This window comes from Schistocerca serialis, chromosome 11 (assembly GCF_023864345.2).
Source record: "Schistocerca serialis cubense isolate TAMUIC-IGC-003099 chromosome 11, iqSchSeri2.2, whole genome shotgun sequence".
In the NCBI taxonomy this organism is placed as follows: domain Eukaryota; kingdom Metazoa; phylum Arthropoda; class Insecta; order Orthoptera; family Acrididae; genus Schistocerca; species Schistocerca serialis.
The window spans coordinates 204,455,854-204,483,049 of NC_064648.1; the positions used below are offsets into that span (position 1 = coordinate 204,455,854).

Here is a 27,196-nt window from a genome sequence, read left to right on the forward strand (position 1 = left end):
AAATATTGAATTTAATTGATGAAAGGACAAAATATAAAAAAGCAGTAAATGAAGCAGGCAAAAAGGAATACAAACGTCTCAAAAAATGAGATCGACAGGAAGTGCAAAATGGCTAAGCAGGGATGGTTAGAGGACAAATGTGACGATTTAGAGGCTAATCTCGCTAGGGGTAAGATCGATACTGCCTACAGGAAAATTAGAGAGACCTTTGGAGAAAAGAGAACCACTTGTATGAATATCAAGAGCTCAGATGGAAACCCAGTTCTAAGCAAAGAAAGGAAAGCAGAAAGGTGAAAGGAGTATATAGAGGGGTCTATACAAGGGCGATGTACTTGAGGGCAATATTATGGAAATGGAAGAGGATGTAGATGAAGATGAAATGGGAGATTCGATACTGCGTGAAGAGTTTGACAGAGCACTGAAAGACCTGAGTCGAAACAAGGCCCCCGTAGAAGACAACATTCCATTAGAACTACTGACAGCCTTGGGAGAGCCAGTCCTGTCAAAACTCTACCATCTGGTCAGAAAGATGTACGAGACAGGCGAAATACCCTCAGACTTCAAGAAGAATATAATAATTCCAATCCCAAAGAAAGCAGGTGTTGACAGATGTGAAAATTACCGAACTATCAGTTTAATAAGTCACAGCTGCAAAATACTAACGCGAATTCTTTACAGACGAATGGAAAAGCTGATAGAAGCCGACCTCGGGGAAGATCATTTTGGATTCCGTAGAAATGTTGGAACACGTGAGGCAATACTGACCCTACGACTTATCTTAGAAGATAAATTAAGCAAAGGCAAACCTACATTTCTAACATTTGTAGACTTAGAGAAAGCTTTTGACAATGTTGACTGGAATACTCTCTTTCAAATTCTGAAGGTGGCAGGGGTAAAATACAGGGAGCGAAAGGCTATTTACAATCTGTACAGAAACCAGATGGCAGTTATACGAGTCGAGGGGCATGAAAGGGAAGCAGTGGTTGGGAAGGGAGTGAGAAAGGTTGGTAGCCTCTCCCCAATGTTATTCAATCTGTATATTGAGCAAACAATAAAGGAAACAAAAGAAAAGTTTGGAGTAGGTATTAAAATCCATGGAGAAGAAATAAAAATTTTGAGGTTCGCCGATGACATTGTAATTCTGTCAGAGACAGCAAAGGACTTGGAAGAGCAGTTGAACGGAATGGATAGTGCCTTGAAAGCAGGGTATAAGATGGACATCAACAAAGGCAAAACGAGGATAATGGAATGTAGTCGAATTAAGTTGGGTGATGCTGAGGGAATTTGATTAGGAAATGAAACGCTTCAAGTAGTAAAGGAGTTTTGCTATTTGGGGAGGAAAATAAACTGATGATGGTCGAAGTACAGAGGATACAAAATTTAGACTGGCAATGCCAAGGAAAGCGTTTCTGAAGAAGAAAAATTTGTTAACATCGAGTATAGATATAAGTGTCAGGAAGTTGTTTCTGAAAGTATTTGTATGGAGTTTAGCCATGTATGGAAGTGAAACATGGACGATAAATAGTTTAGACAAGAAGAAAATAGAAGCTTTCAAAATGTGGTGCTACAGAGGAATGCTGAAGATTAAATGGGTAGACCACATAACTAATGAGGAGGTATTGAATGGAATTGGGGAGAAGAGGAGCTTGTGGCACAACTTGACTAGAAGAAGGGATCAGTTGGTAGGACATGTTCTGAGGCATCAAGGGATCACCAATTTAGTATTGGAGGGCAGTGTGGAAGGTAAAAATCTTAGAGGGAGACGAAGAGATGAATACACCAAGCAGATTCAGAAGGATGTAGGCTGCAGTAGGTACTGGGAGATGAAGCTTGCACAGGATAGAGGAGCATGGAGAGCTGCATCAAACGAGTCTCAGGATTGAAGACAACAAAAACAACAACAAGATATTTTAGATCAACCCCCCCCCCCCCCCCACACACACACAAAAAAAAATCCCTGTTGGCGAGCCAGGCATTTCCTCATGGGACCAAACAGATGAAAGTCCAAAAAGTGTAAGGTCCTAACTATGGTGGTTGCTGGAACAGTTCCATCCAAATTTGGAAATTTTCTCACTAATAGAAGAAGCAGCATTTTCACGAAGAAATTAGAAACAATCAGCATGGCATGAAGCAACTTAACCAGAGTTTTAATGTAGGCTGCAGCATTCACAGTGTTCCCAACTTCGGCAAAGTCCACCATGCTTATCCCAGAACACACACACAAGCACTTGCCTAGCAGACTAACTCACTCAGTTGTCTCGTACACATCACAGAGGCTTGCTTTGTATCGGGCGTGCAGTGGTATGCCCACAACTCAGCACCAGTGACGATGTGTTTCAGAAAGTCGAGCCCTTCTGCACTGTAACATGTGAGGTGATCCAAGTTAGTTATCATTCATTGGCCCTTGCGGTTGTCTGTCAATTCTTGGGCACCCAGCGAGCACAGTTTCAATGTATCATGAACAATATCATACACTGCACCACAGGAAATGTTGAACTATTGCGGTAAGGTTTACAGTTACACACATGCCAGCCATTCAAAACTGCTGCAACAGCTGCAGCATTCTACAGGATTGCAGCTGTTACCAGCCACCAGGAGTGTGGTGAATCACCAAGGTTCATAAGGCCTTCTTGGAAGCAGGCACAACACATGCAGACATTGCTACCATCCCTACAGTCATCCCCGTATAAGCCACATATGTATCTGTGAATTTCAGTCAGCTTATACCCTTTGGCCCATAAACATCGAACTACACTTCACTGTCCATCACAAGTTGGCGACAGTAGCATGCTCGACAAGATTGTTTCATAGTTCAGGCTTCTCTCACTATAGCTGCAAACAAACAAAATACCATCTGTAGCACAAACTTCAAACTATACCATAGTGCAATTTCAACATTCCAGCAGCAATACCAGGGGAGAAAAAAAATTACTGTATGTTACTTTCTGATCCCCTAACAGAAATAATAACAACCACCACCACCACCACCACCACCACCATTTAGAAGTCTAAAGCACTTTGCCCTCTTTCACCGTTTAAAATTCATGCATATTTATTTGGAGGTTGCCCTTAAGGAAATGACACGTTAAGCCTATTGTACAGGAACACAACTGTACTGACCAAACTTTTGTAGTAATTCAGACCAACTTTTACATGACTTGTACTGATAACATGGTTTCAAGTGTTCAGTTTAGTTAATTGCATTTATCTGCACAGTATTTCAATGACCAAACCATTAGTCATCTTCAGGTGTTGAGAGATGGGGTATGTGTGCTTGCTGCCTCACACAGTGCGGACAAATGGAATTGACAATGCTAAACACCACACAGCAGTGTATTAATCATACCAAGAAAATCTGTGGCATTACAAATGGTATCTATTTAGAGCAGAATAGAGTAGTATTCTTCGTACTTTCAGCACCTAAGGTACAATATGTTTATTTTATTATTTGCCGATTACGTCAACTGAACCTACCGATACCTGCTGATGGCTTCGCCCCATAGTGTGGTGTGTGACACACGTGCACAAACGGGAAGGGAAGAGTACATAAACAAGCACATGCACACAGAGTGTATATATTTTTTGGAATATGAGTTGGTGTGACAGACTACTCTGCAGTATAGCCGATGACCTATGTTGGGTTTAAAGGTAGCTGGTTGAGAGTTGGAGAATTTATGAAGGCTTAAGAATCTACATTTACATTCTGTCAATCACTGAAGTGGGACACAGTCTTGTGTGCCGGACTGAGACTCGAACTCAGGACCTTTGCCTTTCGCAGGCAAGTGCTCTACCAACTGAGCTACCCAAGCACGACTCATGCCCCATCCTCACAGCTTTACTTCTGCCAGTATCTCGTCTCCTACCTTCCAAAAGGCAAAGGTCCCGGGTTCGAGTCTCGGTCTGGCACACAGTTTTAATCTTCCAGGAAGTTTCATATCAGTACACACACTGCTGCAGAGTGAAAATCTCATTCTGGGACACAGTAGTTACAAGGCTGATATTTTTAATGCTTGAATCTAGACAACACATTTATTTAGCATTATGACTAGTGAGCTGTGTGTTTAATTTTCTTGTTGCTTGAGGTTTCATGTTTTTGCTTTATTTTGGATGAGATTTTGTTGATTATCTTAGCACTGGTGTGTGGAACTCTGCCTACAACTCCACAGAAGTACACAAAGTCAACCTGAAATTATGTCTGCACATTAGTGTTTGAGGAAGTCACTTTTCACCTTAAACTCATTTTTATTGAGAACAAGAAAAACTGCAAGGAAATAAATGTATTTATAATTGAATGACCATTCACATTCCTTAAAGATTATCTAGTTTACACAATTTTCTGACTGCTGGCTTCTGTTGAATAAACACTACACACTTGAGATACACTCCCCCAGAAGAAAATTCTAGAAGACAAGGAAGTGATACGATACAAACTTAGGAAACTTTTCTTTAGGTCAATGTAATGAAATAATTCTAAACTCCAAGTTGAGCAAAACATGCTCAACTGAGCATCTACATTAGTTTGCCGAAGTGTTTACTCCAACTTTCTAGATGGCGTTACGGATTTCACACTCATTCATTTATCATATCTTCGTTGGTATATACTTTTGGTGCTATAAGACATTTGCTTGTTTAAAATTAAAAACTATGTTTTGCAGGACAGAGTACTTAATTTACTGGATAAGTTGAACTTCCACTTCAGCATTTATTTCACATAACTATTTGTGTTCCACATAGCACTAATTTGTTTGAGTGCGACACAGTTGCAACAGCAAGGATTATAGAATTTTAACACGCAGAATGTAACAACACAAAGCTTTTTATTTTAACTTTGTTGGTATTGTTTTTGCAGGCATTTGAAAATGACCACTTACCCATAATGTAATGGAATACATGAAGAATAAATTTCAGCTGTACGACAGCTACAGTAGACACTGAAAACGGCTTTAACATTCAGAAATTAAAATTGGGCAACCTTTTTATTTAGGTAAACAATACATTTTAAGAAAGAGGAAAGACAATGAAGAGGACGTTAAGAACGGAAACATTTACTGCAGGCAGCACAAAGTGTAAATTATCAGGAAGTGTAGAGAACATTACAAAATAGCAAAGAGCAGTCACCGCAACAAAGTAGTTTCTAGAAGTCTATGCCCACATCTCCTACACAGTAAATTAACAATGAAATTCATGACATACCATTAAATTATGTAGTTATAAACCTCACTTTCAGCACAAAGTTTTAAAGTAACACCCCAAACATGGAGATAAACACATTGCTTTCCATGTCTCAAGTTGAATGTACTTTTTTCAACAATGTAAAATTATCTCTACACAACTCTAACACTACTCAATATCTCTTACATGAAATTGGGAATTTACTATCTACCTAAACTGTTCTGGAAACCCATATCTATCACTTAATTTATGTAACAAAATAAAAATATAGTACCAGCCCCTGTTCCGAAAAGGCAGCTAATGACTTATTCAAGAAGAACAAACAGTTAAATGCAAATAGATTGTCATATAATTCTGACAAGACTCAGTACATCCAGTTCAGTTCTCACAGAACTCCCTAAGCTACAAAAAGTAAGCTTCTCAAATAAGGAAATTACGCAGTAAGTTACGCCTCAGCTGTAAAATCCATTGCCTACAATTACTGAAAGACATTGCTTTAGCTACGTTTGCAGTGTATAGTTACCAGCTATAGGTGGCTTAAAAAACTGGCCAGGTGCGAGTAGGACTCCAGCAATGAGAGTTCCATACAAACTTAATTACGTATATAGACAGATTATCCATTCCAGGAATCAGTGATTGATGATTTTTGCCTATTATCGACACTGATACTGTCAAGGTAAGGGAATCCAAGACTTTTGAGAATATTTTTGTTTCAAGTTAAAAGTCTGATACGAAATGACAAGAAATTTTTTCATGCGATATAATTACAAATCTACAATTTTTCCCTTGACTTGCACTGTGAAAGCTTGCTTTTGGACAAATTTCATAATTCTAGGTCAATGGGAAGTAACATACAGGTTTTGATGAGAGCTTTCGATTATCAAAATATGTGGTATAAACGGTCATGTCTTTTCACTGCAGTGGCTAAGTAGCATAAAAGTCTTACACAACCAAGGGATCAGACATCGGCAGGTGACAAATTTGAACTTTTATATGTCTACTTGTTCCTGAGAAAAATGATTCTTAACGGTTGGACAGGCAGGCAGGGATAGATAACAAAGTGATAGTATATGGTTTCTGTTTTTACAGATTGAGGCCTGGAACCCTAAAAAATGAAGTAATTTAATATGTTTGTTTGTGTGGCCATCTTCTGCAGCAGCTGACAATCTGTTGTCATAGGTTATCTGACTGGAATCTTAAAAAGAATTACATCAGCCACATTTCGATTTTATTTACAAAGCGTCTTCTGTGGTACTAGTGTTTCTTTTACATAATGTGCTCCTTCCCTTCTTGCTAACAGTGTGTCGACAGGCTTCCTTTCACATCTGCATTTGGCATTTTGCAGGCAGTGATGAATGAAAAATAGTTAAGAAAGTCAATTGTAAATAGTGCAGCAAAGGAAATAACACAAATGCCAAAAACTGCCAATTGTAGATGTGAAAGGAAGCCTGTAGACACCAACCACTGCTAGCAATAACAGATGGAGTAATTTACTTTGCATATTTCCACTCACTCTTGTGTTATGGAATAATTTTATTGATAAATTCAAATTACAGGAATAGTGTTTTCACAATGCATAACTGTGCTATGCACAAATCCCTTTAAACAAACACGCATGGGGGGGGGGCGAGAGAGAGAGAGAGAGAGAGAGAGAGAGAGAGAGAGAGAGAGAGAGAGAGAGAGAGAGAGAGAGGGGGGGGGGTTTACAGCCGATTTGATGGGCAGCTGCTTCTACTCTTGATTATCTCCTCAGAAACTCTCTAATTTAATGTTTTAAATCAATTTACAACTACAATTAGTATAATAAAGTAATATAATGTGTCATTTTACTGTGTTGTACTTAAAACATATCTATAACTTCTTTTCAAATCTCTGCAGCATCCATGAGTGCAATCAATGAAGCGTAAAAAATGAAACATGACATGAGCAAAAGTATACCGCAGAAGTAGTTGAACAGTATACTGTCCTCCTTTATGTCATCCATTTTACCAGAGTTGGGGTGGTGCTCATTGAACACTTACTCTTTTTTTCCATTATAGCCAAATTGTTTTCCCATTTCCAACAACAAGTTTCCATACTGAAACCATTGAGCTTTGTGTCCCACCCAGCAGATCGTACCATGACATTTAAAACGGCAGTGGAAGTTTTCAGTTGTGCTTTCTTCAACTCCTGAAGAGCATTCACATGGCAGTAGTGAATGCAGCTGGGCCAGGCACTATTCAAAGTTGTTTGTAAACTCAATCAGCAGAAGTACATCTAAGGCCAAGTGCCTCCCACATCGGCTTCACCACAACCTGACATATGTTAAATTTAATACTCTTTACATCTGCTGAGAGTTTTATTTGGCGAACTTTTCCACTTTTAAGTTCACAAAACATTTCCATAAAATGAACTTACATCAGTACATTTTTATACACTTAGCATTTCATAACTTAGTTCAAATTTAACGAGGGGGGGGGGGGGGTGTCGGTTTCATTGTGTAGGTTAAGTTTGTTTGGGTTGGTTATTATACTGGCCAATAACCTATTCTTTTTCTTAATTCGCACAACAGGAGGTTATGTACAAGATTGTTTTAGTAGTAAGTTGTTAAGTTCTAAAAACCTACTGATGCCACCAACTTGATTGTGATTATGCCCAAATCAAAGGTAAGTGTGAATAATGGCAACAGTATATATCTGTTTAATATGCAACAACATTTGTCTTTCTACCTGCATGTGTTACTTTAGTAATTCACTGAAATGTTAATATGAAGCTTGGTGGTGACAGTTTAGCACACCTGTTTAGTCAAATGGTTAGATTGCAGAAGACTGTTTTCATTCCAGAAACAATGCCTTGGCAGTATATTCGTAAACTGGGGTCAAAGGCTATCAATACAACAGAAACCCACAAAATGCTCTAGATCAAAGCAAGAGAAAGAAAATCAGGGCTGAAGTTACAAACTGCACTTCTACCCTCCTCCTTAAATCTTGGTCGTGGTGGTTGGAGGGTGACAATTTGGTTTCGAGTCGGCGAGCCAACAAATGTGAAAGTAACAAATCTGGCTGTCATAACAAAGTGACTGGAAGTAAAGTCTAATGATTAAGCCCACACCACATTGAAAAATGGAATGTATGGTCCATTGGGTACCAGTAAGTAAATCAGTTTCTGCAAGGCTTTTTGAAAGACAGACCTGCACTTAGTACATAATTAATTATGTATTGTAATATCTGTAGGTGGATTTCTCGTACTGGTAATTTCAGGAAAAAACAGAAATAAAAACTAAATTTACTCCTTTTATTTATTTATTGGTATGATATTCCACTGAGCAACTTAATTCTTGAAATGAAAAACAGCATCAACACAGACGCAATGAAAAGTTATAGACGGATGAGTTTCACCTCAGAAAAGGAAAAAATACAGTTGTGCAGGTTGTGGCATTCTTACTTATGGGGTTTCCTCCCACTTTGGTGGATCTGAGAAGCACTGCCATTTCAGTAGGAAAAGTACACGAGTCCTCAATGGAGCGTACCAAGAAAATACTGGGCTTACTCCTTTCTGAAGTGACACAAGCAGAAGCTCAATCAGAGGTTGATTAAAAACATAATGAAACTAGCAGCTGTCTGATCAGATGATGTAAGTGTTGATAGGGAACAATTAAAGTTCCCGTTTCAGCTACAAGGTCTTTACACAAAGTAAGGAAAACATCCAATTTGTATGTCTCCCTCCCAACTCAAGATATTTCGCTTAGATCTTAGATACGGCTATGTTTCAGTCAGTATAAGGCTCATGGGGAGAGTTATTGACTAACTGACAGCAGGCAAAAATTGGGAAACAATGTCCAACAGTGTCGAAAATTGTCTTCCTAAAACTAGTCAACCAGTTACCGTTATCTGGGGGGAGCGGAGAATCCAGTTTCAGATCTTTTGGAATATGTCCATGTGGCCCACACATCGTACAGAAACAAAGCAGTAGTATGTTGGAAGCTGAAAAAGAGAATCCCAATAAACACAAATCTGATTCATCCATGGAAAATCTAGAACAAGCAAGGACTGATCTAAAAAGAGGGGCAAAAATGTAAATGTTCAAGGCCAAGGGATTATACTCTATGGTTTTCCCCATGAAATCCTCACTTTCACCATTATATCAAAACAAAATCAGAAGAACCAATGGGGAAGGAAGAGAAAATGAACTAGGGATGACAGTGACTTTGGAAAATTGTGGCTTCTGTGTGATATACAGAGAGCAAACATTGTTTGCCTATACAACGGTATATTGATAATTTGCCTATGGTACGTGAGCTTTGTGCTATGACTGACAGTCAAGAGAACAAAGAAAATTAATTGGCTTAGTATGCCCCAGCTGCCAACTTCCATTCCAAAGCCACTGCACTTGTCATAGAAAACATTTTTGTTGATTACACGGAATCACACATCCAGAGCCTGTCATACTGATTGATGAAGGCATCAAGATTCATGTATGACAAAAATGTGGCAAGTTCTCAAACTGGCCCAATCCAGTTGACAAAATTTGGTATAAAGTATCACAGATAATTTGCAAACTTGCTCCAACTAAAATTTCTACGAGGGAAATTTATGACTCACATGAAGTGAAACTTATCTGAGATGTCCACTAATTATTTCTTGTTTGGTTGTAAGTCTTTATTCAAAGTGACTTTAGTTGCAACAGATCTAACGTAACCTGTGGTCAATGACTGACATTCTTAAAGGAAAGATAAAAATACAAGGGCAAAGTTATTCCCACAAAGTTTTTTTCAGCATTTTTGTTCTTACTGTATGATAAAAGCTGCTCTATATTTTGGTGGCGTTTCTATTATTCTTTTTGGTGACCTTTTATGGTGACAACGATAAAGTTAGAAATGGTCAAAATATTCTTGAAAATCATAAAACTGATTGAAAACATGTATTTTTATCAGAAATTGGTCTTGCAACTTAATCTGAAGGAACGTTAATGACAGGGTGAGAGTATTGCATAACTCTCTGCTATGCTAACTGCATAGGGCATACGATTTAGTACAATCGATACCACATAATGGAGTAACATAACTACATTTTTGAAAATGCACGTAGAACCCTAAACAAGAGCTGAACGTTGTGAAGAGTGTTTAAGCTTTCACAAGAAAACTGGACCTAGCGATGGGTGGGGGTGGGGAGATAAAAGTTCGCTGCAGGTGCAAAAATATTCCAAAACTGCATTTATGTAGTCCCATTTTAAGGTACATAAAAAGTTTAAAAAATGCTGGCGAAGAAATCGCCATGCAATGCAAAATTTGTAGAATGCTTCCTACGAATAAGTACGTACAACATTCCACGCTTTTTTTCCCCCCATAAGATTTGATGTTACATTACGACATAAAAGCGGGTAAAAAATAATATTGAAATTTATGTTACCATCAGACGTAATACAGTTACACAAGAATATTATTTGCAACTTATTTCTAAGACGACAAAAAATAAAATGTTATGCATCAAAACGACAAGGGCGCCTAAGAGTAGTAACTGTGTAATGAAATAAAAATAGTAAAAGCTACAAGGAACGACATTTAAAAGAAATATAAAAGCTATGGACTCATTTTACAAGATAATAATTCGCTACTGAGGTAGTACTACTCGTTTTTCATGGTTTTTAACGATACAAACGTGTCACATGACTACAGATCTTTACAATCATTGAAAGCTTAGAACTCAGCGACGCTGCTACTACTACGCCTTTAATAAAATAAGGGAATTAAAATAAATTACATATCATCCTAACTAAACACAACCAAAATAATATAACATATACCTTTTAATACTGAAGCCAAGTAACAAACACAGCGTCAAAAGACTAGAAACTAATGAGCAACACCCGCAAGCAAATTTACAAAACGGAATAGCGTATCGGCTAACCCTTTGTGTCAGCCCGCCAGAGGACCGTTGCCAACCATTACAAATCAAAGTTCCCGGTATGTTACAAAATTATTTAAACAGAAATAACTCACTGGTAAAAACTGATTAATATTACAATCACAATATTAACATTACAGAATGTCAAATTAAGAGCTGTTATAATTGTTTCAAAAGATGTAATAATGCTGTTGTTTTTAGCGCCTCGGAAAACATGAGTATTGCATTTCATATCGTACACACTTTTTATTAGGTAATTTTGATAATTCTGATAAAAGGTGTAGGCATGAAATGCATGTTTCCTTTAATGAAAGGCATGAAAAGAATCCTGTGGTATTCCAAATCCAGTACAAGTTATCTCAGCACAGAGGTCTAATGCCGCCATTGATATTAATAAACACAATTCGTCATCGTCCCACAAATCACCACTTCCCACGCATCTGGAGATGCACGCTTACTTTCTCGATCAAAAATACATTCCATTGCACTCTCGACAATGCAGAGAACCAATGAGAACAAAATTACCATCAACCAATGAAACCGTTCGGCGCGAATCGAAAGGAAATTAACCGCTGGCATTGGCAAAACACAAACAGCCTTGTGTCAGTAAATGATCAAGAATGGAAAGAAATATTTGCCACGAAATTGCTGGGAGTTGCAATGATCAATAAATCATAATTCGTATCAATTCGGCAAACCGCGAAACGATGTACGTTGTCTCCTTTTACCCTCACAAAGTTGTTTCACCTTTCATTTAATTTTTTTTTTCTTTATTGTTATTTTGAAACCTGTTTACAGGCAGGCCTGCAGCAGCATACCATGCCGCTCTTTGGCCGCAGAGAAACACGAAGATACAAATGAAGACTATTAGAAAAAAGATGGCGGACATATAAACGGAGACAAACACTTTTTAAAATACAAGGTGCCGTTCACGGGCGTAGAGTCCAAGATAAAATTGTTCAGACACTTGGACACAGACAGAGACGAAAATTGTCACACGTGAACGTAGGTGCACAAAACGAATAACACTGAACCACTTACGCACAAAACGACGGCACACACAGAACACGGGCGTTGATCTCCGGCGTGCGAATGTTCACTAACCGTGTACGAGTCCGGTGACCTGCCAAGAGAGGAGGAGGGGGGTGGGGGTGAGAGAGGGGAGAGCAGATGCCATGGGCAGGAGAGATAGGGGGAGGAGAAGCCCGGGGGAAGAGGGGAGGAGGGATGGGACGGAGGAAAAGGAAAGAGAAGGGAAGGGAAGAGAAGGGAGGGAGGGTGCCTAAAGGAAAGGACACAGGAAGTTGGGGGGGGGGGGGGGTGGAGGATCAAAGTTGATAGGAGGGGTAGATGGAGGGGAGGAGGACACCATCAGGGAGGGGGAGCTGGCGGAAGCCACCTTGGGAGAGGGTAAGGAGGGTGGAGAGATGGAGACCGGGTGGGACGTGGGAACACAGGCGCGGCAGCGGGCGGGGGTGGGAGAGGATGGGTGAGACAAGCAGGTGAGGAGGATCGAGTTTGTGGGAGGTGTACAGGATCCGTATCCTTTCAAGGAAAAGGAGGTGGTGGGGGAAGGGGATGAGATCGTACAGGATCCGCGTGGGGGAGGGGAAGCGGATGCGATAGGCGAGGCGGAGAGCATGGCGTTCAAGGATTTGTAGGGATTTATAAAAGGTAGGGGGGCCGGAGATCCAGGCCGGATGGGCATAACAAAGGATAGGGCAGATGAGGTATTTATAGGTGTGGAGTATGGTGGAGGGGTCCAGACCCCACATACGGCCAGAAAGGAGCTTGAGGAGACGGAGCCGGGAGTGTGCCTTGGCTTGGATTGTCCGGAGATGGGGAGTCCAGGAGAGACGACGGTCGAGGGTGACGCCAAGGTACTTAAGGGTGGGAGTGAGGGCAATAGGACGGCCATATTTCATTTAATATTTCGTGTTCATTTATATTCTAATGTGGAATTCATTGATTCTGTATGAAGACTGTGGCAGCGTAAACATTGTGCACCAGTGAAAAGGGAAATCAGTATTCATACCCCAGCAAAACCAAGATTCACCATGAAATTTTGTGTATGTAGGCCTAATTTGATTTTGTATTGTGGAAGTCATCAAAAAGGTAATGATAAAAAATCGTGTACTGATACTTGGTTAATTAGAACTGATGGTGAAATGTGCTAGAAATAGCAGGTATTTAGTAATACTAATGTATTTTCCAACCACAGGACGACAAGATACAAAGAAGGAAAAAACTAGGAAAAGCACATATTGAAAAAAATAAAGAGAAAATAAGTCAAAGCATGTTTATTAAATTATCATTACTTGAACATACGTGCCACCTATTCATTACCTAAGTTGTTTTACAAATCTCAAAACAAATACATGATCAGCCAACATTTGCCCAGTAGCAACGTGCATTGTTATTGGAGACATGACGTCTGCAACACCTGAATATTTTTTGCAATTTTGATAGGGCTACTATGTCCTGAAACCCCATAATGAGGAGAGCTACAATGGGATTGAACATCATGTTATTAGGACAGTTGCAGTCTGGACCTCGATAAGAGGGTAGACTAAGGCGAAGATTGCTGGCGTCATATCATATATAACTGTTCTAGAATAACATACATAACTCAGGTAATCGATATTAGTTTCAAATTTTCCTTTTTTCAAAATAATAAAGTATGATTGCTGAAAAACAGTGACGGTGATGTGCCAATCGAGATCTGGACTAATCCCTTTAGGACTGCCAAATGAAACATTATTCAATCCAGAGGAAACGACCATTCTCATTAGAATAGAATAGAATCTTTATTTGCCTTTCAGTATGTTTTCCTTACAATTGGCATCGTCAGCATGTTCAATACATTTTTTTTAATTACAATAATTATTATTGTACATAATTATGCCTGTGCAGGGCAAGCAGATATGCGTGCTAAAGTAATATTGATAATGCAACAATTATTCATTCACAATAGTAATAATAATAATAATAAATCATAACAGTTAAATATACAATAGTATTGACATATATTTATGGTACATCTTATGTATCCATGTAAAAGGTCTGTGTTGGTACATTACTGTCACAAACATATAGGTATAATTCATATGGCAGTTTTTTGTTTCATGTAACATATCTCTTTTGTGTCACTGTTTAGAAACTCATCAAGTGAGTAATATGGTGTACATTTGTGACACACTTATATTGTTCGCTTAAAGTTATTCATCGGTAGTTCATTCACAGCCTTTGGGAGTTTGTTATAAAATTTCTAGCTAAGGTGTTTATGGCTCTTTTGTGTTAATGTCAGCCTTGTGTATGTTAGGTCTATGTTACTATTATTTCGAGTATCATGAACATGCACTTCAGATCTTAAATTAAAGTTCTTTACGTTCTCTTTAGCATATATTAAACAATTATAAATGTATGTACTGGGTAGTGTCATTATCTTTAGTTCTTTAAAATGATTTTAGCAACTTTGTGTTGGTGCTAGTCCTAAAATGCACCTGACTGCTTTCTTCTGCCACTTGAAGATGGTACTTTAACCCACTGAGTTACCCCAAAGAAGTACCCCGTATTGCAGTTGTGAATGGAAAAAAGCTAAGTATGTGGAGATTAGCAGATTTTTACTAATAACGTGTCTCAGCTTATGTAATAGAGAGTTCGAGCAAGTTTGCCACATAGATAATTTGTGTGTCTGACCCATGTAAGTTTTTGATCTATATGTAAACCTAGTAACTTGACATTTTTTGTATTCTGTTCAGTTGCTTTCAGGGTGAAGTAAATTTCTTCAGTTTTCAGTTTGTTTATTGATAAAAGGTTGGCTCTGCACCAGTCACTGCTCATTTCAGTTACTACTTTGTTGTATTCTATGACATCTTGCTTATTTTCTCCATCTGTTATTAGTGTCATATCATCAGCATGCAGTACATTGTTGCATGGCATACAATTTGAGAAGTCATTGATGTAAACAATGAACAGGAAAGGGCCAAGCACTGAGCCTTGTGGAATTCCTCTCTTTACTTTCATGGGTGTTGCCTTTTGATAGTTTATTTTTACTAAATGTACCCTATTGCTTAAGTACGATTGAAAAAATTGTAATGGTTTATCTACAATACCATAATGTTCTAGTTTTTTATCATTATTTCATGTGTGACTGAGGCCTTTTTTAAATCTAACAGTGTAGCACAAGTGAGTTTCCTGTTTTCATATATATTACTAAGGAGGCATTCAACTGCTTTAGTTGTCGATAGTTCAGATCGAAAGACAAACTGGTTCTTACTCAATAATTTATTACTTTCAAAATAATTGTTAATTTGGATATGTATGCAGTTTTCTATTACTATTGATACAATGGGAACTATTGATATGGGTCTATAATTGTTTGGCATTTTTCTGTCAACTTTCTTATAGATTGGGAGCATAACTGACATTTTCAGACATTCAGGGAATAGTCCTTCTTCAAGTATGTGATTCATCAGATATGTTAGTGGCATTAAGATTGCAGTGGCTATGTGTTTAACAATACTGTTACTAAGCCCGTAATAGTCCTCTATTTTTGAGTTTTTAAGTTTCTTTATTGATTTAATAATGTGGCAGGAGGTGATTTTTGACCAAGAGAATTTCTTGGTTGCTGGTGCTTGTTGTTTAAGAAGGGTTACAGCAGCTGAAATATTATCAGAATTATTTTTACCAAAAGAAGAAGAAGAATAATGAGAGCTGGCACAATTTATAAAATATTTGTTAAGGATGTTGCAATCTATAGGCACTGTGGCTTCCTGTTTGCTCATCTTGATTTAACTTTTTATTATATTCCAAGCTGCTTGACAGGCATTTTTTGAGCCTGCAATATATTCATCATTTACTTTACATTTAGCTGATTTTATTTCATATTTGTACAACTTCTTAAGGGTCACATAGTGTTTCCTGGCTTCCTCATTTTTATCACTGTTATTTTTTAGTATAAGTAGCAGTGTCCTTATTTGCTTGAGCTCTAGAGTGTACCACTTGTTAGAGTGCTGAGGTTTTTTTTCTGTTGTTAGGGGTGCATCTTTTTGTGATAAGTGGATAGTGACTATCTACTGCTTTGTCTCCAATATGTCACTTGTGACGTCACTACGTGAACACAAAAAACATATAAATACGACAATAACATCTCCCCCCAAAAATATAATCAAATTAGTGGGAAATTGGGGGTTTTAGTGTGGGGACAAGCTAACTATAAACATATAAAAAAGGACACCACGATCCCAAACTACACAAAATGACATCGAAAAAAAACACAAGATTCTCACATTTCGCTAAACCCACAAAATCCACAAGAATCGGTCACTTCCCTTCATCTACATAGTTCAACTGCAAATGTTGATCCCACAAAATAAAAACCTACAACTACAAAAATTAGAATCGCGCCGCAACTATCGATACCACAAGACCAACACCTAAAACAACAAAAATTGGAATCGGACACTTGCCTTGACCCATATATAGGTCAACCACAGTTGACGATAACAAAACACATACAGTTACGAAGACACATATTGGAATTGGACACTTCTCTGAACCTATATAGGTCAGCCACAGCTGACGATACCAAAACACATTTCGACAACACAAATTGGAGTCGGACATTTCCCTGAACCTACATGTCAACCACAGCTGACAATACCAAAAAACAAACACCTACAACTGTGATAAATAAAACCAAAGCCACAATACATAAAAACCCCACAAAACATCACAACTCATGAACAATATAACCAAAAAAATGACTACTTACCACAAACAAATTCCGCACTTCACACTAGGTTAGCCACCCCAATCAAGCACACACACACAAAACCAAAGAAAACACAACAAAAAAACTCCCAAACCATCCACAGCCTCCCAACCCCAACCCCCCCCCCCCCCCAAACTTCAACACCCCTCCCCAAAACCAAAAATCCGCCAACAAATAAAACCCACAAAATAAAGGAAACTCAATCACACATTGCAGCTCAAAAAAAACTGCAAAAAAAAAAAAAAAAACAGATCCTCTGCAACATAATCATAAAACAAGTCGCCACCCCCAACCCACATAAATCCACAACCATTACTTACAACCCCCCCTCTCCCCCACATACAAAATGCCCTCAACTAACCATCCTTGGCCTGTACATCTTACTAACCACCTTTTTTTAAAAAAAAAAAGAAAAAAAAACAATACAACAATACTTCTCAGATCAACTCTTCAGCCAGCAATACTAATCTAAATGAGAATACAGGTTAGAAGAACACCTCTTCCCCCTCCCTATGACTGATTTGTTTAACTGTCCCCCAAAACACCTCAATTGTATTGGTACACGCCCCAGTTTCATAATTTTTGAACGTTTAACTATGGTTTACAACTAAATTACCATAACCCCTCTTCCCCAACCCCCTCTATGACGAAAAAGTATCTGTCACTACAGTACTCCCCTCCTCTATATACTCTTCAATTAACCCCACCAATTCACTCCTAATAGGCCCTTCCAAAACCTGAAAACACAATCCACAAACCCAGCTCCCGAAATAACAGCCCCCCACATCGATAAACCTGCTGGAGACTTACCCCTCCCATACTTTCTCTTCCGATATTGAGATTCATATATCTCAACCACCAACCCCGGACCGCCCAACTTACCCCTGTACTTCACATACTCCGAACACACTTACCTACAAAAAGAAAACCAATCTAAAACCATCCTCTCACTCACTGTAGCCTCATGTGTGCAAAAACTGATAGAAGACCGATAACAATAATAGTAAGTCATCAAAACAATCTCTCTCACGGCCAACCTAGATTTCTTGAACCAGTTTCCATGTCTGATGGAGTGCCAAAAGTTATCCTCTGGACAGCGCCACATATAACAGTCCCTGGTCCGAGACGCCAACCTCATGTTTTTCCTGAATGTGCTACATTTCACAACCTCTGCTAACAGTCTGAACATCTGGAGAAACTTGATCAAAGACATCATGCCCTCACCCATATCCGCAAGAAACCTCGTGCTATTGTATTTCATAATCATATCCATACCTAACAAAAGAAGGCACTTCTTACTACACCACAAACCGCAAACTAATAACTTCTATCAACAACGAAATCACATTGAAAAAAAAATGGATGATAACTCACTGAAACCAATGTCAATTCTTCAGTCACAGACACTCGCAAAAACTCCACTCTGCCAATACCAAAGATCAAATGAATCTAATACAACACACACACACACACACACACACACACACACACACACACACACACCACCACCACCACCACCACCAGAGGACACCATCAACCACAACAAGATGACATCTATGAACACAACAGACTCTTAAACTAAACTCTGCACTATAATGACGTCACACACCACAATGCCCTTATGTCACAGCTCTAAGCAGACTGGTGGGATCGGATGCCTCCATTGACCCCCTTTTGTGAGCGCAAATAAAATTTTACCATTGCAATCTATTTTACACAAACTAAATTTTACCACTGAAATCCATTTTACAGATTAAAATGTCACTCTATTTCTCTCCTTTGTCCACTGCACCTGTAAGGAGAACAGTCCTTCAACACAAGCATTATGGGCTGGCACTTCAATGAAAAAGTGTGTAATTTTGATTAATTATCTAAACTGTGCTTCGCTACTACACAATTAATGTACTTGCACCATTTCTTCTGGTTTGGTTCAGATTTTCCTTCATAAATGGTAATGCCTGTTTTTAAATCTGAAAACTGATCAAAACACTTTTCATCATCAGTTTCAATATTTTTATCATAGATTTGATAGAATCTTGCACTTAAGTCCACGATGATGTAATTCAATAACTGAAGTAAAATGCATATAAATTGTTGATGAGATGTGCTGAAAACAAAAATCAAACAATCTTAGTTCCCAAAACTGAAAAAATATGGACATTAGCAGAAAGTGTAAAAATGAATGTGGACACTACATGAAATGTTGAAAATGTGGATATGTTTTCACAAATGCAGACAAATGGTAACTCCTTATGTAGCAATACCTGATGTAGCACTTTGAGCAACACAGAGTTACTTATGTAGTTTTGTGTTTCCTTGCTAAAGTTGTGGCACTTTTCTGTAGCAGTTTCTATCATTGGTAAACCCAGATGCATTTCATTCTTGTGTATTGCCCTTGTTTTATAACTCTGATCAACAACAGAACTTCTAGCCTTGGCTGTAGTATGCAAAACAAGAAGTGTCTGTGAGAGATAATAGTTGAGGAAAGTAAGAATTTAGATTAGTAAGATTTCCTGCTTTAGGCCTAATCCAGTCCTGCAGTTGTAACTAAGTGAAGGCAGCAGCCACTAAGCAATGACTGTATTAATCAAATGTCAAATTATATACAGATGAGTAATTCTCTGTCTTCAGTTTTTGTTTTTGTTGTCAGGTACTCATATTTTGTAGTTGGTTGCACATTTAGGTAACAGACTAGAAACTAAGAACCATCATATGTGGATGGAAGAATAAGGGTGTGTTGGTGGCAGGTGCGGATAGAGTAGACACAGAAATGATGACTGCTTTCAAATACTTGAGGTGACAGTATTTTCTGTTGAAAGTGATGCACCACTTGATAGCAGATTCATGTATCAGACAAAAATCTCCATGGAATCAAACCTGATGAAGATTCATATGTATCACACGGCAGCAAGATTTCGTGTAATCATAGGCTATCATTACTTTGCCATTATATATGGTTGATACCATCAGAAAGTACCCAGATACTTAAATGAAAGGTTTTATGTGTAGGGTTTTGCTTTTAATTCATGTGTTGTAATATGTCTGTATAGTTAAATGATGATGGCATCCTCTTTGGTAAAATATTCCGGAGGTAAAATAGTCCCCCATTTGTATCTCCAGGCGGAGACTACTCAGGAGGACGTCGTTATCAGGAGAAAGAAAACTGGCGTTCTACGGATCAGAGCGTGGAATGTCAGATCCCTTAATCGAGCAGGTAGTTTAGAAAATTTAAAAAGGGAAATGGATAGGTTAAACTTAGATGTAGTAGGAATTAGTGAAGTTCGCTGGCAGGAGGAACAAGGCTTTTGGTCAGGCGAATACAGGGTTATAAATACAAAATCAAATAGGGGTAATGCAGGAGTCAGTTTAATAATGATTAACAAAACAGGACTGCGGGTAAGCTACTACAAACAGGATAGTGAACGCATTATTGTGGCCAAGATAGACACAAAGCCCACGTCTACTACAGTAGTACAAGTTTATATGCCAACTAGCTCTGCAGATGACGAAGAAATTGAAGAAATATATGATGAAATAAAAGAAATTATTCAAATAGTGAAGGGAGATGAAAATTTAATAGTCATGGGTGACTGGAATTCGGTAGTGGGAAAAGGGAGAGAAGGAAACGTAGTAGCTGAATAAGGATTGGGGCTAAGAAATGAAAGAGGAAGCCGCCTGGTAGAATTTTGCACAGAGCACAACTTAATCATAGCTAACACTTGGTTCAAGAATCATAAAAGAAGATTGTATACATGGGAGAAGCCTGGAGATACTGACAGGTTTCAGATAGATTATGTAATGGTAAGACAGAGATTTAGGAACCAGGTTTTAAATTGTAAAACATTTCCAGGGGCAGATATGGACTCTGACCACAATCTATTGGTTATGAACTGTAGATTAAAACTGAAGAAACTGCAAAAAGGTGAGAATTTAAGGAGATGGGACCTGGATAAACTGACTAAACCAGAGGCTGTACAGAGTTTCAGGGAGAGCACAATGGAACAATTGACAGGAATGGGGGAAAGAAATACAGTAGAAGAAGAATGGGTGGCTTTGAGAGATGAAATAGTGAAGGCAGCAGAGGATCAAGTAGGTAAAAAGACGATGGCTAGTATAAATGCTTGGGTAACAGAAGAAATATTAAATTTAACTGATGAAAGGAGAAAATATAAAAATGCAGTAAATGAAGCAGGCGAAAAGGAATACAAATGTCTGAAAAATGAGCTCAAAAGGAAGTGCAAAATGGCTAAGCAGGGATGGCTAGAGGGCAAATATAAGGATGTAGAGGCTTATCTCACTAGGGGTTAGATAAATACTGCCTACAGGAAAATTATACAGACCTTGGGAGAAAAGAGAACCACTTGTATGAATGTCAAGAGCTCAGATGGAAACCCAGTTCTAAGCAAAGAAGGGAAAGCAGAAAGGTGGAAGGAGTATATAGAGGGTCAATACAAGGGCGATGTACTTGAGGACAATATTATGGAAATGTAAGAGGGTGTAGATGTAGATGAAATGGGAGATACGATACTGCGTGAAGAGTTTGACAGAGCACTGAAAGACCTGAGTCGAAACAAGGCCCCAGGAGTAGATAACATTCCATTAGAACTACTGACGGCCTTGGGAGAGCCAGCCCTAGCAGAACTCTACTATCTGGTGAGCAAGATGTATGAGACAGGCGCAATACCCTCAGACTTCAAGAAGAATATAATAATTCCAATCCGAAAGAAAGCAGGTGCTGACAGATGTGAAAATTACCGAACAATCAGTTTAATAAGTCACAGATGCAAAATACTAACACGAATTCTTTACAGACAAATGGAAAAACTAGTTGAAGCCGACCTCAGGGAAGATCAGTTTGGATTCCGTAGAAATATTGGAACATGTGAGGCAATACTGAACCTATGACTTATCTTAGAAGAAAGATTAAGGAATGGCAAACCTACGTTTCTAGCATTTGTAGACTTAGAGAAAGCTTTGGACAATGTTGACTGGAATACTCTCTTTCAAATTCTGAAGGTGGCAGGGGTAAAATAAGCAAAAGGCTATTTACAATTTGTACAGAAACCAGATGGCAGTCATAGGAGTCGAGGGGCATAAAAGGCAAGCAGTGGTTGGGAAAGGAGTGAGACAGGGTTGTAGCCTCTCCCCGACGTTATTCAATCTGTATATTGAGGAAGCAAACAAAAGAAAAATTTGGAGTAGGTATTAAAATCCATGGACAAGAAATAAAAACTTTGAGGTTCGCCGATGACATTGTAATTCTGTCAGAGACAGTAAAGGACTTGGAAGAGCAATTGAATGGAATGGATAGTGCCTTGAAAGGAGGATCTAAGATGAACATCAACAAAAGCAAAACGAGGATAATGGAATGTAGTCGAATTAAGTCGGGTGATGCTGAGGGAATTAGATTAGGAAATGAGAGGGTTAAAGTAGTAAAGGAGTTTTGCTATTTGGGGAGCAAAATAACTGATGATGGTCGAAGTAGAGAGGATGTAAAATGTAGACTGGCAATGGCAAGGAAAGCGTTTCTGAAGAAGAGAAATTTGTTAACATCGAGTATAGATTTAAGTGTTAGGAAGTCGTTTCTGAAAGTATTTGTATGGAGTGTAACCTTATATGGAAGTGAAACATGGACGATAAATAGTTTGGACAAGAAGAGAATAGAAGCTTTCGAAATGTGGTGCTACAGAAGAATGCTGAAGATTAGGTGGGTAGATCACATAACTAATGAGGAGGTATTGAACAGAATTGGGGAAAAGAGGAGCTTGTGGCACAACTTGACCGGAAGAAGGGATCGGTTGGTAGGACATGTTCTGAGGCATCAAGGGGTCACTAATTTAGTACTGGAGGGCAGCATGGAGCGTAAAAATCGTAGAGGGAGACCAAGAGATGAACACACTAACCAGATTCAGAAGGATGTAGGTTGCAGTAGGTAGTGGGAGATGAAGCAGCTTGCACAGGATGGAGTAGCATGGAGAGCTGCATCAAACTAGTCTCAGGACTGAAGACCACAACAACAACAACAATATGTCTGTGTTGCGGGAACATTAACTATCGCCAATTTATGCAGACATAATTTGTCCTCATTATGTAGCTCTTATTGCAAAAGAAATATTGTAATGCTGTCTCACCTAAACATGAAGTCATAATTTGCTCTAAACATTGTTGGCAGAGAACTCGATCCTCAGATTATCAGGCATTATCTACCATAAGAAAAAGCAAGTAGGTTATAAATTTTTGTGTCCAAATTACAGTTTCCTTCACTTTACAAATGTTTGGGAAGGTTTTTTAAGTTTGTTCCTTACACCGGAAAATTATTACAGACAAGTGTGTTGTTCAAAGTTTCTAGCAGTGTAGGCTAATTGAAACCCCTAGTGATGCAAATACCAGACTGATGAGTAATGCACGTACTGCACATGAAAAATGTCAACAGTGAATAGTCTGAATGGACAGATGTGCCAGAATAATGTCCAGTTTCAAAAAATTATTTTACCTTAAAAAAGCCTGTGAAAATGTATCTTTTACGTACTACACTTCTTAGTCTATTCTACAATCAGACAGGCCATTATATGTTACTGTTCACAAAATAAATGTGAAATTGTGTGGGTTGGCAACGGCAAAGTAAGTGGAACTACCCACGATGATAGTATAGATGCTCTCACTGCATGTCAAATCAATATAGACAAACATGTACAAGAAGGACTACACATGAGAACGGGGAATGTGTCTCCAGAGGTTCAAAGTAGAGTCCTGCATGACTGAGTAAGCGAGCACAAAGAACGAGATGGGGCGAGCACACCCTAACTGGATAGGCTGCCCTCACCAGGTCTTGTGACCAAGCATAGAAGGCGTGACCGAATACGTAGCACGTAACTTCAACCACATTACATGTGTCATTATCCGGGTGAGTCTGCAGCCAGTACGGGCTTCTCATTTGCGGTGTGTGTCTCTCTCTGTATTTAAGCGGTGCGAGGAATCCAGTGCAGTAAGACATAAGATTGAAACCAATGTTTACACATTGAAAAAACGGTAAGGTCTAAAAAGCCAAGAATGGAGCACATTTCTCTTGGTTGTAGACGAAAACAGAGCATCTACTGGGTATCATGCATAAACTGCTCCACATTATTGCGTTTCCAGCCAGGAACCAATCATTTAAAGAAACACAGTTGCAAGTAATCTCACAAAGATAAAGCTCCTTCAGGGATACGGGCAGTAATAAAAAATAGTATTACAGCAAAGTGAGTTGCAATGTGTGCTAAAGATATGAAACCTTTTAATGCTGTTTCCGGTGAAGGTTTCAGAGAACTAGGCCAAGAATTAATAAACATAGGTGCCATTATGGAGAATTTAACGTGGCAGATGTCATGCCGCATTCCTCTACTATAAGCAGACATGTCAAAGAACAAGCTGATGCAATACGAAATAACATAATGCCTTATGTTATTGTGGGAGTTATTAATAAAACATGTCCTGCAACTGTTGATATGTGGACTGATTCGCATAATCAGGTGCACTATTTGACGCTTACAACACATTACATTAACACAGATTGGTCTCTTGTCAACAATGTTTTATTTACAACAAAATTCCCGGACGTTAAGAAGACGGGAGTAAATATTATGAAAGAAATTGAAGAGAGGATGGCTGATTTGGGACATTTCGCCGGACATGTTGCACAGTTTTGTTTTTGTCTCCGACCAGGGTGCCAATGTAATAAAGGCTTTGGAAAATCATGAAAGGGTTCAAAATGGCTCTGAGCACTATGGGCTTAACATCTGAGGTCATCAGTCCCCTAGAACTTAGAACTACTCAAACCTAACTAACCTAAGGACATCACACACATCCATGGCCGAGGCAGGATTCGAACCTGCGACCGTAGCAGTCACGCGGTTCCGTACTGAAGCGCCTAGAACCACTAGGCCACGGTGGCCGGCATCACGAAAGGGTCCTAGTGCTATGCTGCTCATTGTATAATCACAGCGCTTAGCCATACTTTTGATGAAGATAACTTTTTGTTAAATCATGCCCCGAACATCGCAATAACAATAAATACTGCAAAATGAATTGTAAGGTACATTAAGAAAAGTGGCCTCTGCTCGTCTTTGAAATCATCGTTGAAACAAGAGGTCTCTACACACTGGAACATCTTGTACACTATGCTGGAATCCTTACACACTCAGTATAACAAAGTTGCTGCTTTGCTAAAGGAAAAGGACTCTGGCCGGCCAGCGTGGCCGAGCGGTTCTAGGCGCTTCAGTCTGGAACCGCGCGACTGCTACGGTCGCAGGTTCGTCCTGCCTCTGGCTTGGATGCGTATGTCCTTAGGTTAGTTAGGTTTAAGTAGTTCTATGTTCTAGGGGACTGATGACCTCATATGTTAAGTCCCATAGTGCTCAGAGCCATTTGAACCAATTTGAAAAGGACTCCGCTTACAGATTGCAAGTATATGATAATGAGCTTGCAGGGAAAATTGCACATTTTCTGAGTCCATTTAAAGAGGCCACAGATGAATTAGAAGGCGAAAAAGAACTGACATCCCAATTAGTTCGTCTTTATTTTCACAAACTGCAACAAATTTGCAGTGTCAATGACACTGACTGTCAGGTGAGTAATTACTACAAATAAAAGCACTGTTTCATTATGATATGCGATAGAGTTATAATTAACCAGCGTAATTGATGTGTGCTAACATATATGTATTTTTTAACAGGAGGTACAAAAGATTAAAAATCGAGCCTTGAATTTCGTTTGTGAGAAGATTGTGATCACTTCCAAACATAAAATTACTACGTTTCCTTGACCGTCTTTCCTTGATCTTAATATGCTTGAAATAAATGAAAAGCAGGAAATTCTTAGCAATGTGTGACAAATATGTGCTACTTATGCAGGTACAACATGCAATCATTAACATAATCATTTTTGCACGGTTAGTGGATAGTGTATTATAGACAAATGGGAATGTTATAATTCGTATAACATTTCATTGACGTAAAACACTTCGCTTTTACGAGAACGTTTCGATGATTTCCACATCAGTTCTGTATTTCTTGTCCTTTTTGTTTATTATCGTAGATCCTTCAAGTACTGTGTCATCACCACCCAGAAAGAGAGATTGTTTCAAGGAATGGAGGAACAACAGATCATGCGCAGGAGATGAAGTAGATATCTACATTTTAATGCACCATGGAGATGATGGTGACATGTTTAAGTGGTGGAGTAAACATTAAAAAGATCTGCTAGGCCTGGCTGCAGTTGCAAGACGTATTTTATGTATCCCAGCAGCAAGCGCATCTACTGAAAGATGCTTTAGTAAAGCCGGCATGGTTCAAATGGCTCTGAGCACTATGGGACATAACTTCTGAGGTAAAGCCGGCATGTTACTAACAAATCACCGCAGACAAATTAAATCTGGAATGCATTAGTGATTTACTGCTGATCAACAATAACTATAATATTGTTTCTGTTACAAACAAGTGAAAAGTATGACAAGTTACGTCTGTAAATGTTTAATGTTCTTTGCATGCTTTCTTTATGAAGACGGTTGTCTTCTAGATTATGGTTGGCTTCTAGATTACGGGGACAGCACTTATTTAATATTTCCTATTAATGAAACGAAAAATAAATCTTCTGTTTGGAAATGAGACTTGTCTTCTAGCCACGATTGTATTGAAATATCATTTGCTTTCCAAGTGCATTATGAATTTAGTTGTGTCACGTACCCATTCATGGAAACGTTACTTTTGTATTAAAAGAGAGAGAGACAGAGATAAATACATTGTGTGTGTGTGTGTGTGTGTGTGTGTGTGTGTGTGAGTGTGTGTGTGAGAGAGAGAGAGAGAGAGAGAGAGAGAGAGAGAGAGAGAGAGAGAGAGAGTCGTTGGATTTGTACAGTACAGTGCAGCAAGCAGGGGCGAGGTGAGGTGAGATGCCAGTGGTGACCGGTCATGCTCGGTTATCTGCGTGTCCAGAATCCGGACAACAGACGTGGGACGAGTACGTCACAGAGCCGAGTCGTGTGAGGCCGGACACGAGTGGCTCGGTCCCCCCCATCAACAGGCGAGCCGTGACCGGTCTAACACTGAGCGCTGCAGCACTCTAGTTCAAAGTATGACGAGAGTAAGTACAGGGTTATTACAAATGATTGAAGCAATTTCACAGCTCTACAATAACTTTATTATTTGAGATATTTTCACAATGCTTTGCACACACATACAAAAACTCAAAAAGTTTTTTTAGGCATTCACAAATGTTCGATATGTGCCCCTTTTGTGATTCAGCAGACATCAAGCCGGTAATCAAATTCCTCCCACACTCGGCGCAGCATGTCCCCATCGATGAGTTCGAAAGCATTGTTGATGCGAGCTCG

The 27,196-nt window shown here is 39.0% G+C and overlaps 1 protein-coding gene across 2 annotated transcripts in view; it reads right to left on the bottom strand.

Annotated features, from left to right (window-relative positions):
- LOC126427226 (poly [ADP-ribose] polymerase tankyrase-1-like) overlaps positions 1 to 11,101 on the bottom strand; it is a 60,563-nt gene extending 49,462 nt beyond the window's left edge. Inside the window, exons 1-2 of one of the 2 annotated variants that reach the window (XM_050089464.1) lie at positions 10,954 to 11,099; positions 9,036 to 9,134 (exon numbers count right to left, since the gene is read on the bottom strand). In XM_050089464.1, coding sequence (XP_049945421.1) covers positions 9,036 to 9,102 — 67 coding nt within the window. In that variant the 5' untranslated portion in view covers positions 9,103 to 9,134; positions 10,954 to 11,099. Of the gene's footprint in view, positions 1 to 9,035; positions 9,135 to 10,953 lie in introns of both variants that reach the window. The other variant, XM_050089465.1, reaches the window with a different exon arrangement.
- Between the last annotated feature and the right edge of the window lie 16,095 nt (positions 11,102 to 27,196).